The 15782-nt window shown below is 38.2% G+C and overlaps 1 protein-coding gene and 1 pseudogene across 10 annotated transcripts in view; both read left to right on the top strand.

Moving 5' to 3' along the window:
- DOCK7 (dedicator of cytokinesis 7) overlaps window positions 1-15782 on the top strand; it is a 218452-nt gene that overhangs the window by 40183 nt on the left and 162487 nt on the right. For all 10 annotated transcript variants that reach the window (XM_059137858.1, XM_059137856.1, XM_059137859.1 and 7 more), the window contains exons 5-7: window positions 3994-4123; window positions 4230-4442; window positions 4794-4879. In XM_059137858.1, the coding sequence (XP_058993841.1) occupies window positions 3994-4123; window positions 4230-4442; window positions 4794-4879 (429 nt within the window). The remainder of the gene's footprint in view (window positions 1-3993; window positions 4124-4229; window positions 4443-4793; window positions 4880-15782) is intronic.
- On the top strand, window positions 12291-12470 carry LOC131810735 (U2 spliceosomal RNA; annotated as a pseudogene).

Below are 15782 nucleotides of genomic sequence, written 5' to 3'. Positions count from 1 at the left end.
AGTAATGACTTTGAGGTCTCCCAGCCAGAAAGTGGGATAGTCTGGATTAGAACCTAGGGACATCAGGTTCTAATGCTTCAGTTTTTCCTGTAACATCAAATATTATTTTATTTATTATCTGCAGTAGTAAATGGCAAAAGGCACACTTCTGTTGGGCTACAGGTTTTAAAGTATCCCTGAAGGATGGAAGATAGGGTGCGATTGGAACATAAGAGAAAATCATAGTACAGAATAATCTAAGGAGAAGATATCTATAAAATCCTCGGTAGGGTTGTAAGCTCAGAAGTAGTGAATGGGGTAACTGTTGGACATTTGGTTACTTTGACCCCTGTACCATGTGTGTACAGGAATGCCTGCAGAGATATCTATGCCTTTTTTTTAGAGCAATGATTCTGGGGGCTTGAGCTGATAATATAGTGCTCAGGGTGGGCTTGCCTTGGAAGAAGAGGCCCCTCAGACCCAGAAGAGTGGATACTGGCAGATTCTGCCTGACAGCATGATTGCCTCTTCTCCACAACCGCCGGATATGGGCTGAGCAGAATAGATAGTGTTTTTAGGCGGATATGGAGTTATGAATTTAAAAATGAGCACAGAACCCAGAATTGCCCACAATTTAATGAAAACCAGCATGCTTCAAAGAGAATTATCAATCTCCAAGTAACAGAACAAGTTAAAGTTGGCAGTAGTTAATAGAACACAGATCAAAACCTGTAAGTGTAATTAATATCCTCAAGGAGATATGAAAGGATGTGGTAGACATATGAAAATCAACTAGTTATTTTAGAAATTAATATTTTTTTCAGTGAAAAAATATTAAAAATTCAGCAGATGGGTTTAATGGTGGAGTGGTCATGATTGAGGAGTGGAATAGTGTTCCATAAGATGAAACCACACCATTCGTCTATAATTCAGCACAGAAGGATATAGGGACAGAAAGTACTTCATTTATTTATTCATTCAGCAAGTACTTGCTGAGAGTCTGGAATGTGCCAGGCACTATGCTAAGCAGTGATGATGCAGCAGTCAACAGATCTGTGCCCTCGAGGAGCTTACTTTCTAGTTGGGGATGAGGGCCATGGATAATAAACCAACACAGATAAATACTAGTAGGTGTGGTGGAGGTGACTCTTATGGAGAAAAAAAAGTAGGGTGAGGAGGATAGGGAGATCCAAGAAGAGCGGCTCAATTTCCTGCTTTGTAAACTAATCAGAAGAGACCTGAAGGAAGTAAGGGAGTGAGCCCTCTGGATATCTGGGGGAAGATAGTATTAGGCAGAGGGAAGAATAGCACATGCAAAGGCTCCATACTAGAAGTGTTCAAGGAAAGAGGTCAGTGTGGCTGGAATAGAATAAATGAGGGACAGAATGCTGAGAGACGAGGTCCTAGCAATGGTGGTGATGGTGTGCGGGGTTGGATGGGTAATCATAGAAAGTCTTACAGCAATCAGCTAGAGGTCAGAGTGATAATTTAGAAAGAATACTGATCATGAATCATGTCATTCTTCTCATCTCTTGTGAATTATTCTGTCAATATTTTAGGACATAAAGGAGATAGAATTGAACACACTTCTAGTTTATAGGAGCGGCTTAGCATGCAATTTTACAAATTAAGGAACTTAAAACATTTTATGAAGGATAAAACCTTTCATGTTATTATATTGAATATCTTTATTTTAGTTCTTTCAGAGAAGAATGCTTTCTTTTATTTTGTGATTCACTGAGATAATGAACATCATGTAGCTGCTATTTTATTATCTTTGGCAACAAGACACAATATGAATCATTCGTATCAAGTGTGATTCTTTACTATTTCATAAATTCAGTGGTGGCAGGAACCATATCATCCTCTGTAATCATAATTGTTTTTGCTCCAATTAAAATTTTCCCCAGGTGGGCTATATGAGGTGTGGAACAGTATTTGCTCTTTTTTTTTTTTTTAAATTTTTTAAAGATTTTGTTTATTTATTTGAGGCAGATACAGAGAGAGAGAGAGAGAGAGTGCATGAGGAGAGCAATAGGGTCAGAGGGAGAGGGAGAAGAAGACTCCCCGCTGAGCAGGAATTCCCGATGTGGGGCTCCATCCCAGGACCCCCAAGATTGACCTGAGCCGAAGGCGGACGCTTAACCATCTGAGCCACCCAGGCTCCCTATAATTGCTCTTTGACCTAAATGTCTGTTTAATGCTCTTGGGTATTGGATTTTTAGGAAAGAAGGTTACATTAATTTAAGAATTATTTTAAGTCAAATATATATATTATGTAGCAATATATGTTAACTGATATATGTATACAATGGTGTAGATCTTGCTGTTTTTATCCTTTTTTTTTTTTTTTTTAAAGATTTTATTTATTTATTTGACAGAGAGAGAGAGATCACAAGTAGGCAGTAGGCAGAGAGAGAGAGGGGAGGAAGCAGGCTTCCCGCTGAGCAGAGAGCCCGATGCGGGGCTCGATCTCAGGACCCTGGGATCATGACCTGAGCCTGCTTCCCGCTCTCTCTCTGCCTGCCTCTCTGCCCAGGCGCCCCATGTTTTTTTCCTTTTTAAAGTCTGTAGCTGTAGCTTGTTTAAGATCTTTTATCCTTGATGATATATAGGAACTTTTATTTTTGACTATTTGAAATTTTAAGATTCAATGCTTCATGGGTGCCTGGGTCGCTCAGTCAGTTAAGCAGATACCTTCAGCTCAGGTCATGGTCCTGGGGTCCTGGGATCAGATCCTGCATCGGGCTCCCCGCTCAGTGGAGAGCCAGCTTCTCCCTCTGTCTGTTGCTCAGCCTACTTGTGCTCTCTTGCTTTCTATCCAATAAATAAATAAAATCTTTAAAAAAATTCAATGGGGCACCTGGGTGGCTCAGTGGATTAAGCCTCTGCCTTCGGCTCAGTTCATGATCTCAGGGTCCTGGAATCGAGCCCGACATCAGGCTCTCTGCTCAGCAGGGAGCCTGCTTCTCCCTCTCTCTCTGCCTGCTGCTCTGCCTACTTCTGATCTCTCTCTGTCAAATAAATAAGATCTTTAAAAAAAAAAAAATTCGATGCTTTATATTTTTCTGCCTTTTAAAAATTTATACTGTTGGGGCACCTGGGTGGCTCAGTGGGTTAAAGCCTCTGCCTTCAGCTCAGGTCATGATCCCAGGGTCCTGGACTTCATGTATCAGCTCTTAGCATTCCAGTTTTACAAAATAAATTTCTACTGTCCTTCCAAAGTTCACTTTATAGTTACATAGCTTCCCTATAAAACATTCTGGCTCTGTGTTCTATCACAGTTCATATATGCAGACTTATACACACTACTCATTGACCCAATACCAGTCTTTCTTAGGGCACTTCTGTAGCATGCGGAATGGACTGAGGTGGCCTCTGAGCCTATCCTTTGTCCACTCCAAAAGCAACACTCTCCAGAAGGCTATGGGGTTCCAGTCATTACTGAAAATAGTGTCATTGGGGCACCGTGGTGGCTCAGTGGGTTAAAGCCTCTGCCTTCGGCTCAGGTCATGATCCCAGGGTCCTGGGATCTAGCCCTGCATCGGGCTCTCTGCTCAGCGGGGAGCCTGCTTCCTCCTCTCTCTGCCTGCCTCTCTGCCTACTTGTGATCTCTGTCTGTCAAATAAATAAATAAAATCTTTTAAAAAAGTAAAATTTACAGTCTCATTCTATTCTTTAACCTGGCTTCCCATCCTTTGTTTTAACTGAAAAAAAAAAAAAAAAAAAATCTGGATTGAAAGTACAACTTAAGTTAGATATACATGGTTGTTGTAGAAAGAAGGAGAATATGACTTAATGTCTGGAATTTCCTAATCTCTCTAGTTGGAGTAAAGGAACTTTGAATGGAAGTCTCTTAAACTTCTGGTTCAGTGTTGAACACAATCAAAACTGCTGGAATATATCCTTATTAATGTAAAGAAATAATACAGAGAATAGTTGGCTTGTTACATAATGATGAAATGAAAAGTTTCCCAAAAACTGACATTTACTTAACTATTTTATTTTGAATAGGTATCATAAATTGGGAACAGGATTTAATCCTAATACGTTAGATAAACAGAAAGAAAGGCAAAAAGGTTTGCCAAAACAGGTCTTTGAATCTGATGAAGCTCCAGATGGCAACAGCTACCAGGATGAGCAAGTAATGTCTCTATTTTAAATGACTAAAAGAAATAATTTTAAAGTAATTTATTTTTTAATTTCTTTATTAATATATTTATATTTATATTTAATGTTTTGCATGACAGGATGATCTTAAAAGACGTTCGATGTCAATAGATGATACTCCAAGGGGTAGCTGGGCCTGCAGTATTTTTGACTTGAAAAATTCGCTTCCTGATGCTTTGCTTCCCAATTTACTTGATCGAACTCCCAATGAAGAAATAGACCGTCAGAATGATGACCAAAGGAAATCGAACCGCCACAAGGAACTCTTTGCTCTGCACCCGTCACCAGATGAGGTATAGATACTTGGATATGAAGAAGCAGATGATTATTAAGATAGGTATTTTGGGAGTACTGCATACAGTAATATAATAATGTAGGGAATAAAACTTAATAGAAACATAGGTATAATTTTAGTGAAATATACTTTTTATTTTAGTGAATATATTTAATGTAATCTAATGTAACTTCTGTGAATTGAGCACATTTAGATTCTAGTGACTTATTTGAGGGTAAATTGATCCTTGTTTTCTGTACTCAGTTGTGAAGACTCAGAGTATTAGATTAATAAAATAGGTTCTTAAAAAATTATCAGGCGTTGAAATGTGGTAAGAATGTTCATTTCAATGTTGTTTGTCAATTTGTAGGAAGAGCCAATAGAACGACTTAGTGTTCCTGATGTGCCCAAAGAGCACTTTGGTCAAAGACTTCTTGTAAAATGTTTATCACTCAAGTGAGTATTCATTTTGTTTACTCTATAACTTTTATTTTTCAGATAACATTTTGAGTGTTAGTATAACAAAATCACAATAGACTTTATGCTTTTATTTGTGTCCATTTGAGAAGTATTGTTCTATACATAATTTTAAAGACTACTAAGCATTAAAACTAATCTATGAAACTGAGCTTAAGAGCATTTTTGGCTCGCAGGTGGAGATGACTCTTTGTCACAGCTATATATAATTAGTCTTAAAACTTGAAAAGCATTTCCTATATATCTTGTGTTTGCCAGATGCTCTACTTGGCTTGGGGACTATAAAGGCAAAGTAGCTTTTCTCTTGATTATACATTTGTTACATAGTAGGCTTTGTGGGTTTTTTTTTTTTTTTTTTAAGACTTTGAAGTACATATTTAAAAAAATTTTTTTAAATTAACATATAATGTATTAGTAGCCCTAGGAATACAGGTCTGTGAATCGCCAGGTTTACACACTTCACAGCACTTACCATAGCACATACCTTCCCCAATGTCCATAACCCAACCACTCTCTTCCTACCCTCTCCCCCCGGTAGCCCTCAGTTTGTTTTGTGAGATTAAGAGTCTCTTATTGTTTGTCTCCCTCCTGATTCCATCTTGTTTCATTTATTCTTTTCCTACCCCCCTGAAGTACATATTTTTTTATGTAAAAAAGTTAAGTGACTTCTGATCTAACATCATCAAAATGATTTATCTTGAATTTATATTGTTTCACAAAGTGCTTTCTCTTATTTTAATTTCTCCTTATTTTAATTCATCCTGTCTTCAGTGTAATTGTATAAGGTAGATATTTTATTCATTTTACAAATGAGGAAACCAGGATTTTAAAATATTAACAGAGGTTAACAGGCATGCTCATTGTTTTGCACCCACTAACAGAAAAGCAACTCTATGTTCTTTTCTTTATATCATGTTAATATCATAGTTAGTTGGTAGTTCTGACTTAAGAAAAAGGAAGTTTCAATTCATAGACTTTCTAAAAGCAGCAATTCATAGGGATAAACCACTTCTACTTCTGGATAAATTGGAGAGTTTTCTTCCTTTGAAAGTCAGGGCATTATATATTTAGTTAGATTTATCTAGACACTTGTTAGTGTTTTAGTGTATTGAGTCTTTTGAATATGAGGACAGCTAATATCAGTTCTTATGATCTTTTGTTTTTTTAAGCAGCTTTATTATGATATAATTTACATATAAAATTTTCCCTTTTAAAAGTCAGTGGTTTACTTATTTGTCTTTGAAATTTTAATTCTAGTATAGTTAACAAATGGCATTATTACTGTTTGGGGGTATACAATATAGTGATTCAGTAATTGTGTGTATTACTCAGTGCTTATCATGGTTAAGTGTACTTGTAATCCCCTTCATCTATTTCACCCATCTGCCAACCCACCTCCTCTCTAGTAACTATCAGTTTGTTCTCTACAGTTAGGTCTGTTTTTTGGTTTATCTCTTTTTGTTGCTCATTTGTTTTGTTTATTAAATGCCACATATCATTGAAATCATTTGGTTTTTGTCTTTTACTGATTGAGTTATTTCACTTAGCATTATATTCTCTCCCTTCCTTTCTTCTCTTGCTCACTTCTTTTTTTGGGGGGGTAAATATTTATTTATTTATTTGAGAGAGAGAGAGAGAGTGTGCACAATTGGGGGCAGGGTCAGAGAGAGAGAGAGAGAGAGAGAGTGAGAATCTCATGGGCTGAGTGTGGAGCCCAACATGGGGCTTGATCTCATGACCTGAAGGTCATGATGGGAGCCAAAATTATGAGTTGATTGCATAACCAGCTGAGCCACCCAGGCTCCCCTCTTGCTCACTTCTCTTACGATTTTCTAGATTTCTTTAGTGATATACTTAGATTCCTTTCTCTTTACTTTTTGCATATCTATTACTGGTTTATTTTGTGAGTCTCTTAACTGATTTTTATAAGTATACTTGATTTTAGTGCTTTTGTGCTTCCTACTTTTCTTACTCCTGCTTATGGTCTTTCCTTTCCATTCAAAGAATCACCTTTAACATTTCTTGTAGGGCTAGTTTAGTGGCGATGAGTTCTTGTAACTTTTAGTCTTCTGGGAACATATTTATTCTCATTCTGTTCTGAATGATGGCCTTGCTGGATAAAGTATTCTTGGGTGCAGGTTTTTTTTTTTTTTCTTTTAGCACTTTGAATATATCACTTTGAATATAGCCTGCAAAATTTCTGCTAAAAAATCAGCTGGTAGCCTTATATGGTTTTCCTTGTATGTAACTGTTTTCTTTTCTCTTGCTGCTTTTAAAATTCTCTATCACTACCTTTTCCATTTTAATTACTGTGTGTCTTGGTATGGACCTCCTGGGTTGATTTTCTTGGTCTCTCTGTGCTTCCTCAGTTTAGATTTCTGCTTCCTTCTCCAGATTTGGGAAGGTTTCAGCTATTATTTCTTCAAATAAATTTTCTGCTCTCTTTCCTCTCTCTTCTCCTTCTGGGGTCTCTTTGATGCAAATGTTATTATGCTTGATGGCCTTACTGAATTCTGTAAGTCTTTTTTCATTTTTTATTATTTTTTTTCCCTTTCTTTTATTCAGCTTGATTGCTTTCCATTACTCTGTCTTCCAGGTCATTGATCCCTTCTTCTACTTCCTCTAGTCCACTCTTTACCCCATCTAGTGTATTTTTAATTTCAGTTACTGAATTCTTCATCTTTGGTTCTTTTTTTATATTTTTTGTCTCTTCATTGAGTGTCTCAGTGAGGTCCTCCCCTCTTTTCTCGAGTCCCATGAATATCTTTATGATCATTACTTTAAATTCTTTATTGGGCGTATTTCTTACCTTAGTTTTGTTCGGTTCTCTTGCTGTGATTTTGTCCCCCCCCCCCATTTGGGACATAGTCCTCTTTCTCCTTATTTTGTTTAACTCTCTGTGTCTGTCTCTGTGTTAGGAAAGTCAGCCAAATCTCCTGCTCTTGAAAGTAGTGGTGTCATGAAGAATGGGTTCTATAGTACCCTGCAGTGCACTGTCCCCTCTTCACCAGAATCCAGTAATTCAGGGGATCTCCGAGGTGTGATGCAGTTCACAGTTCCGTTATCTGCAAGACTCTTTTTGCCTGTTGTGGGCAGGTTTTGGTCCCATATTGTTAATGGGTTAGCCTGGGGCTGCCTTGGGCTTAAGTTGAGTAAGACTAGGCATTTGCCAGGGATGAAGTGCACTGAACTGTGGGCACTTTCCCTGTGTTGTCTCCCGAGAAGCTTTTGTTGCTAGATGAGGCCTGTGGTCAGACCAGCTGTCTGCTCCCAGCCCCACTGCTGGGGCCACAGGGGAGTTGGTGTGTGTGGTTATCTTTCCCTTCCCCAGTGTAGGGGTTACTTTGGAGGAGTTGTGGCCTCTGTTGAAGCTCTTTGCACACTACCAGGCTTGTGGCATTGCTTTGGGTGGGTTCTATCCAAGGGCATATTTTAGGGGGCAGGTCTGCCGGAGAATGAAGAGACATGTTGCCCCTTTAGCAAGTTAGGTAGAGAGTTGGCACTGTGTTGGTTTCTGCAGGTATCTAGGCTGGGGGGTGGGAGAGGGAAATGGTACCCACCAGCTTCTTTGTTCCTGGAGAGGTCTTCTAGTGATCCCTGTACCTCCTGCACGTGCTCCAAGATTTGTAAACAAATCTCCCTCTTGTATACATCAGAAATTTTTCTTTTCCTTTTTTTTTAAGGTTATTTTTAAAGATTTTGTTTATTTGAGAGAGAGAGTCAGAGAGAGAGAGAACATGAGTGGGAGGGAGGGGCAGAGGAAGAGGGAGACGCAGTCTCCCTGCTAGCAGGGAGCCTGATGCAGGGCTTGATCCTAGAATGCTGGGATTGTGACTTGAGCCAAAGGCAGATGCTTAACTGACTGAGCCACCCAAGCACCCCACACACCAGAAATTTTTCAAGCTGCTACATCTATGTTATAAAATCTGAGGGGGTGGAGTGCCTGGATGGAGCAGTCAGTTAAGCAACTGACTCTTGGTTTCAGCTCAGGTTGTGATCCCAGGGTCTTGGGATCGAGCCCTGAGTGAGTCTTTGTTCCTAGGGTGGAATCTGCTTAAGTTTTTCTCTCCCTTTCCCTCTGCCCTGTCTCCCCCCCTCCGCCCACCTCCCAGCCCCTGCACATGGATGCATGCATGCTCTCTCTCTCTCTCAAATAAATAAATAAGTTTAAGTCTTTTATAAAAAAAAAAAAAACAAAACTGAGGGACTCTTTGTTGTGTTGTCTCATTAATAGCAGGGACTCAGTTTCCTTTCACCTTCCTGGCCATCCCAAAGCCTAGCTGCTGATTTTTTTAAAGTTCTGGGTGTTAAGCCCCACAGATGGTAAGAACTGGTAAAATTTGGCCCCTCTGATTTTCAAAGCCAAACGTTATAGGGATTTGTCTTACCCCTGTGGGTTCCTTGTGTCTGGGGTGCCTGTTTTGATGGTCTTGTTTTTTCCCCCCTTTCTGCACCTATTGTTTTCCTCCCTCCTGCAGGTCCATTTAGCTCCTGACCTCGTCTCTGCCCTTCCTACTTTCTTTTTGTGGCCTCTTCTCTACAAGTAGCTGTGGAGAGTCTGTTCTACCAGTTTTAGGGTGGTTTTTTTGTTATTTGTAAATAAACCAGTGGGTTTATTTATACTTACATGAGCGTTATCTAGTTGTATCTATGGGAAGAGGTGAAGCTTAGGGTCTTCCTACTCTGCCACTGTCTCTAGAAAGCTAAAGTCAGTGGTTTTTAGTATATTCAGAGTTGTACAACTATTACTGTGACTAATTCTAGAACATACCCATCACCCCAGAGAGAAGCTCCATACCTGTATTTGTCTGCTTAGACTGCCATAACAAAATACCCTAGATTGGGTGGCTTAAACAACAGAAATATATTTCCTTACACTTCTGGAGACTCTTATGTTGAGGATCAAGGTGTTGGTTGGATTGGATTTCTGATGAGGCCTCTCTTCCTGGCCTGTAGATAGCTATCTTCTTTTTGTACCCTCACGTAGCCTTTTCTTTGTTCCTGAATGACGAGAGTGTCTCTGGGGTCTCTTTCTCTTTTTATAGAGACACTAGTCTTCTTTGGCTTAGGATCTCAGTCTTATAGTCTCATTTAACCTTAGTTATCTACTTAAAGTCTCTATCTCCAAATGTAGTCACATTGGGGATTAGGGCTGCAATATAAACATTTTCAGGTGACACAGTTCTGTTCATAAAAGTTCCCTTAGTGGTCACTTCTATTCTCTCAGCCCCAAACAACCACTAATTTGCTTTAGGTTTCTTTAAGTTTGCCTATTCTGTATAATTAATGAAATGGAATTATATAATGTGTGGTCCTTTGTGTCTAGCTTTGTTTATAAAGCATAGTGTTTTCAAGGTTTATGTTGTAGCGTATATCAATACTTCATTCTTTTATATAGCTAATAATATTAAACTATAAATACAACACATTTTGTTTATCCTTTTATCACTTGATGAGCATGTGTTACTTCCACTTTTTAAAAAATAACAGCCTTATTGAAATATAATCATACATTGCAGTTCACTCAAAGTATACCCAGTGTAGTTCACCATTGGCTTCACTTAGTTCGCTTAATGTTCAATTTAGTGGGTTTTAGTATATTCACAGATTTGTGCACTGTCAGCACAATCTTAGAACATTTTCATCATCCCCAAAAGAAAACCCATATCCATTACTTTCCCCATTTTCCCCCAGTTCTTCCAGCCCTCAGTAGCCACTGATCTGTCTTCTGTCTATATACATTTATTTATTTTAATGATTTCCCAATAATGGAATAATACAGTATATGATGTTTTTTTGGTCTGGCTTCTTTCACTTAGTGTAATGTTTTCAGGGTATATGTATGTTATAGCATGTATCAGTACTTGATTTCTTTTTATGGCTGGGTGATACTTCATTGGATGGATACACAATATTTTGTTTATCCATTCATCAGTTGATGACCATTTGGGTTGTTTCCACTTTTCAGCCATTATGAATTATATTGCTAAGACATTTATATACAAGCTTATGTTTTCATTTCTCTTGGGTATATACCTGTGATTAGAATTGTGGTTGATTTGTTAACTACATGTTTAAATTTTGGAGGAATTGCCAGGCTGTTTTCCAAAGCAGCTGTACAATTTTACATTCCCCCTTAGCATGTATGGGGCTTCTAACTAGTCTACATTCTTGCCAACACTTTTTATTATCTATTTTTTTTGATGAGAGTGGATGTGAGGCATCTCATTGTGGTTTTGTACTTATGATCTTAATGACTAGTAAAGTTTTAAGTTTATTATTTCTCCCTTAAAGGAATAAAATATAGAATGGGTTTTCACATAATTTTTTGATCTTTAGTTTTAGTTTGCTCAGCTCTTGCTAAAAGTCCTGAACCAAGAATTATATACATGTGATTTCTCTATCATAAGAAAAATTCAGGTTTAAAGGAAGGAAGAACTTAGTCACATTATGATTTCAGAAGGGGTCAGAAATAATAGTTTTATTTTAGTCATCAATTACAGAAACTGATACATTTTTGAAAATACATTTTCTTACATTTGTTTTCTAAGACTAACCTTCCTTTATCCTGCATGAGAAAATTATTTTTAATATTAAGACTGTGAGTCAGCAATAAAGTAATCTAGACATTCAGGATAAAAAAGTAAGGATTAAAACTAAGCTGTTATAAAACTAAGAATTTATTGGGAGCCTAATAATGGTAGGAAATCTTTCCATAGGGGTAAGCATTCTGTAGTGAATTTTTACATTGGGGCTGTTGTCCAACCCTGGTCTTTTTGTTTTGTTTTGTTTTTTTAAAAGATTTTATTTATTTATTTGACAGAGAGAGAGATCACAAGTAGGCAGAATAGCAGACAGAGAGAGAGGGGGAAGCAGGCTCCCTGCTTAGCAGAGAGCCTAATGTGGGGCTCGATCCCAGGAGCCTGAGATCATGACCTGAGCTGAAGGCAGAAGCTTAACACACTGAGGCACCCAGGCGCACCATGTCCAACCCTGTTTTAATGGACTTTACAAGAGAAAGAGCTTGCACTCAAACAGGGTAGAAACAGAGTCTTGTATAAGTACCTAACACCAGATTCTATAGGAGTAATATTGTAGGTGGTAGAGATATTTATCTGTTATGACTTTGGCTGTAGCAGGGAGAAATTTAGATATGAAACAGGAAAAAAAAAACAAAACCCAAACAGTGACTCCTCTTGAGTTCATAACCATAAGCTCATGTACCATCTCTGTGGTTCAAAAAACTTCAAGACAAAAAACTCCAAGGCAACAATGTAGTACAGATTTGTGGTGCCGTTATTATTGGACAACATTGATTATAAGTCCTAATAGAGTCACACATGTTGATAAAATTGTTCAAAGCTGTATTTTGAAAATTGTATGGAAGCAAATGTGTTAAAATACACCACACTAAAATCTGTTCTTATCAGTTTAATATGTGATGTATTCTCTAGCCAAGGATGATATATTAAATGGATTTTTGGAACTAGGAAGTAGAATAGGTTGCTTGCTCCCTCCACTCCACACATCAACCCAGTACTGGAGTACTTCCAGGAACAGTTCATCCTCTCGGGGAATTAAGGAAAAAATACACCCCACTTAAAAAAAACAAAAAACCCTAAAAAGAATAAGCCAATATTTTACTAGTTGTGTGTTTTGGTAGGCCTCTGAGTGATTAAAGATTGCCTGTGTTTAGATGTTTCAGAATTCTCAACATTTCAAATAAATGAGCACTTACAGTGGAAACAACAACAACAACAACAGCCTTTTTGCGGCTTAGTAGCCACTGGGCATCTAATGCTCAAATGGTATTTCTTCTTTTTTCTTTTTTAATTTTTAAAAAAGATTTTATTTATTTATTTGAAGAGGGAGAGAGAGAGAGCACGAGTGCACAAGAGTGGGGAGAGGGAGAAGCAGACTCCCCACTGAGCGGGGAGCCCAATGCAGGGGCTCTATTCCAGGACACTGGGAGCATGACCTGAGAGGAAAGCAGATGCCCAACTGACTGAGCCACCTAGACATCCTTCAAATACTATTTCCTGACAAACTCAAGCATACATATGTTTGATTGCATGGGAGTAATACAATACGCTTTTTAAAAATTTTCTGACTTAGATTATGTACTGAACCTCTGAGGAGTATACATTAAAAAGAGAAAAGATAAAAAAGAAGAAAACAACCTCTGTGGAATTAATTCCCTTTGTATAATGGAAGAGGCTTTGAAACTTTAAAAAAAAAAAATCAAATTATGTAATCTCATTGAAAAAATTATTGTCCTGCTTTAGGAGGAGCCTCTCTTATGTGAAACACACTGTTTTTTCCCCTCAGGATTTTCAGCCTTTGTTCATCATGCTAACAATATGGATCTCTAAATATTGTTCAGGAGTATTTAGAGAAAGTTATTATACATGAATTTTATGGTGCTAAGTTACAAAATAGGTTATTTGAATAAGTAATAACCATTTCTTTTACCTTTGATCCATTTTTGCTTATTTTTATGTGAATTTAGAATTTATATGAATGTGCAAAGGGCCAAAAGGAGACAGGGCAGTTTTGAAGCACTTTATGAAATAAAACTAGGTATCAAGACTTAATATGAAGCTACATAATTAAGACAGTATACCATGGACACATAAGTAGATAAACCAGCCAATGGTCTAGAGCCAGAAAAAGACCCATATGTTTATGGATTTTTGATTTACTATTTAAGTGGTGTGACAGTAGTCCCCCTCTTATCCATGGATTCAGTTACCAGTGGTCGGTGCTGTCTAGAAGCAGATGGTGATTCTTCTTGAGGTATGGCCAGAAGGTCAATAGTAGCCTAATCCTATTTTGTCATTCCTCTCACTTTATGTCATACACAGGCATTTTATCCTCTCATACCATCGTAAGGAAAAGGAGGATGAGTGTAGTACAATAAGACATTTTGAGAGAGAGAGAGAGAGAGAGAGAGAAACCACATTCACATATCTTTTATTACAATATGTTGCATTAGTTATTCTGTTATTAGTTATTGTTGTTAATCTTTTACTGTGCCTAAAGTATAAATTAAACCTTAAAACAGATTATATATGTATTGGAACAAATATAGTATCTATAGTTCTCAATACTATCCACAAGGTTTCAGGCGTCCTTGGGGGTCTTGGAACACTTTTTGCACATAAGGGAAAACAACTGTATAGACAGTGGGGAAGGTTATCTTTTTAATAAATTGGCAGGACAGTTGGATTTCTGTTTCTCCTTCTCTGTCATACAAAAGGAGAAGATATTTTCAATACATTCATTTGACATAGTGTCCATATACAGAATTCATAAAGAAGTATAAATTGATGAGGAAAATGTCAAATAAGAAATAGAAAAATGGCCCAAAAGAGGATACCTTTGTGGTTATAACTATATGAAGAGATGCATATTAAAAGTCCATCAAGTGGGGCGCCTGGGTGGCTCAGTGGGTTAAGCCGCTGCCTTCCGCTCAGGTCATGATCTCAGGGTCCTGGGATCGAGTCCCGCATCAGGTTCTCTGCTCAGCGGGGAGCCTGCTTCCCTCTCTCTCTCTGCCTGCCTTTCCGTCTACTTGTGATTTCTCTCTGTCAAATAAATAAATAAAATCTTAAAAAAAAAAAATCCATCAAGTGTGGTACCACGTACCTACTGGAGTCAAAGTTCGAGCGAGTGACACTAACAGGTGGTAAAGAGGTTGCAGAGTAGGCATTGTAGAGGTTAAGCTGTGTAGACAGTATCACCAAAATCCCTGTTCTTTTGGCTTCTGCTAAGTCCTGCTTTTAAGTCCTGCTGAGAGGCATCAGCAGGAAGTCAGAGGGTGGAAGAGCGTGAAATCAGGGGTATTTATTTCCTTTACTCATTCTCTGCTAGGTTATATCAATTGGTCATCTCCTTCTCAAAAAGCCACGGTTTCTGTGAAAGGCCCTTATGTATCTTTTCTTTTTAAGTTTTGGCTTCCACTTCCAAGGTCGTCTTTAGGTCAAGGATTGGTAATGACTCCCTGCTATTGTTATCCCCAGAGAATTGTACATTCTGTAGTTCTTCCTAAATCTTGTCCAAATCTTTGTGAATCACCTTTCATTAAATTCTTAATCCAATGCAAATATGTTATCTCCAGCAAGGAGATAACTTTTTTCTTTTTTCTTTTCTCTTTCTTTCTTTCTTTCTTTCTCTCTTCTTTCTTTTTCTTTTCAGAGAGAAAGAGAGAATAAGCAGGCAGAGCAGTAGGCAGATGGAGTGAGAAAAGCAGTCTTCCTGCAGAGAACCCATGTGGGACTCGATCCCAGGACTCTGGAATCATGACCTGAGTCAAAGGCAGATGCCTAACCAACTGAGCCACCCAGGCAGCCCATGACTTTGATAATACTTTTAGGATTAAAAAAAATGAGCTGTGTGAAACATGTCTTTTTTTTTTTTTTTTAAATTTCTTTTCAGCATAACAGTATTCATTGTTTATGCACCACACCCAGTGCTCCATGCAAAACGTGCCCTCCCTAATACCACCACCTGGCTCCCCCAACCTCCTACCCCCCACCCCTTCAAAACCCTCAGGTTGTTTTTCAGAGTCCATAGTCTCTCATGGTTCACCTCCCCTTCCAATTTCCCTTAACTCCCTTCTCCTCTCCATCTCCCTATGTCCTCCATGTTATTTGTTATGCTCCACAAATAAATGAAACCATATGATAATTGACTCTCTCTGCTTGACTGATTTCACTCAGCATAATCTCTTCCAGTCCCGTCCATGTTGCTACAAAAGTTGGGTATTCATCCTTTCTGATGGAGGCATAATACTCCATAGTGTATATGGATCACATCTTCCTTATCCATTCGTCCATTGAAGGGCATCTTGGTTCTTTCCACAGTTTGGCGACCGTGGCCA

This window comes from Mustela lutreola, chromosome 10 (genome assembly GCF_030435805.1).
Source record: "Mustela lutreola isolate mMusLut2 chromosome 10, mMusLut2.pri, whole genome shotgun sequence".
Lineage (NCBI taxonomy): Eukaryota > Metazoa > Chordata > Mammalia > Carnivora > Mustelidae > Mustela > Mustela lutreola.
The sequence above is the reverse complement of the archived record's forward strand: the minus strand, read 5'-3'. Positions and strand labels throughout refer to the sequence as shown.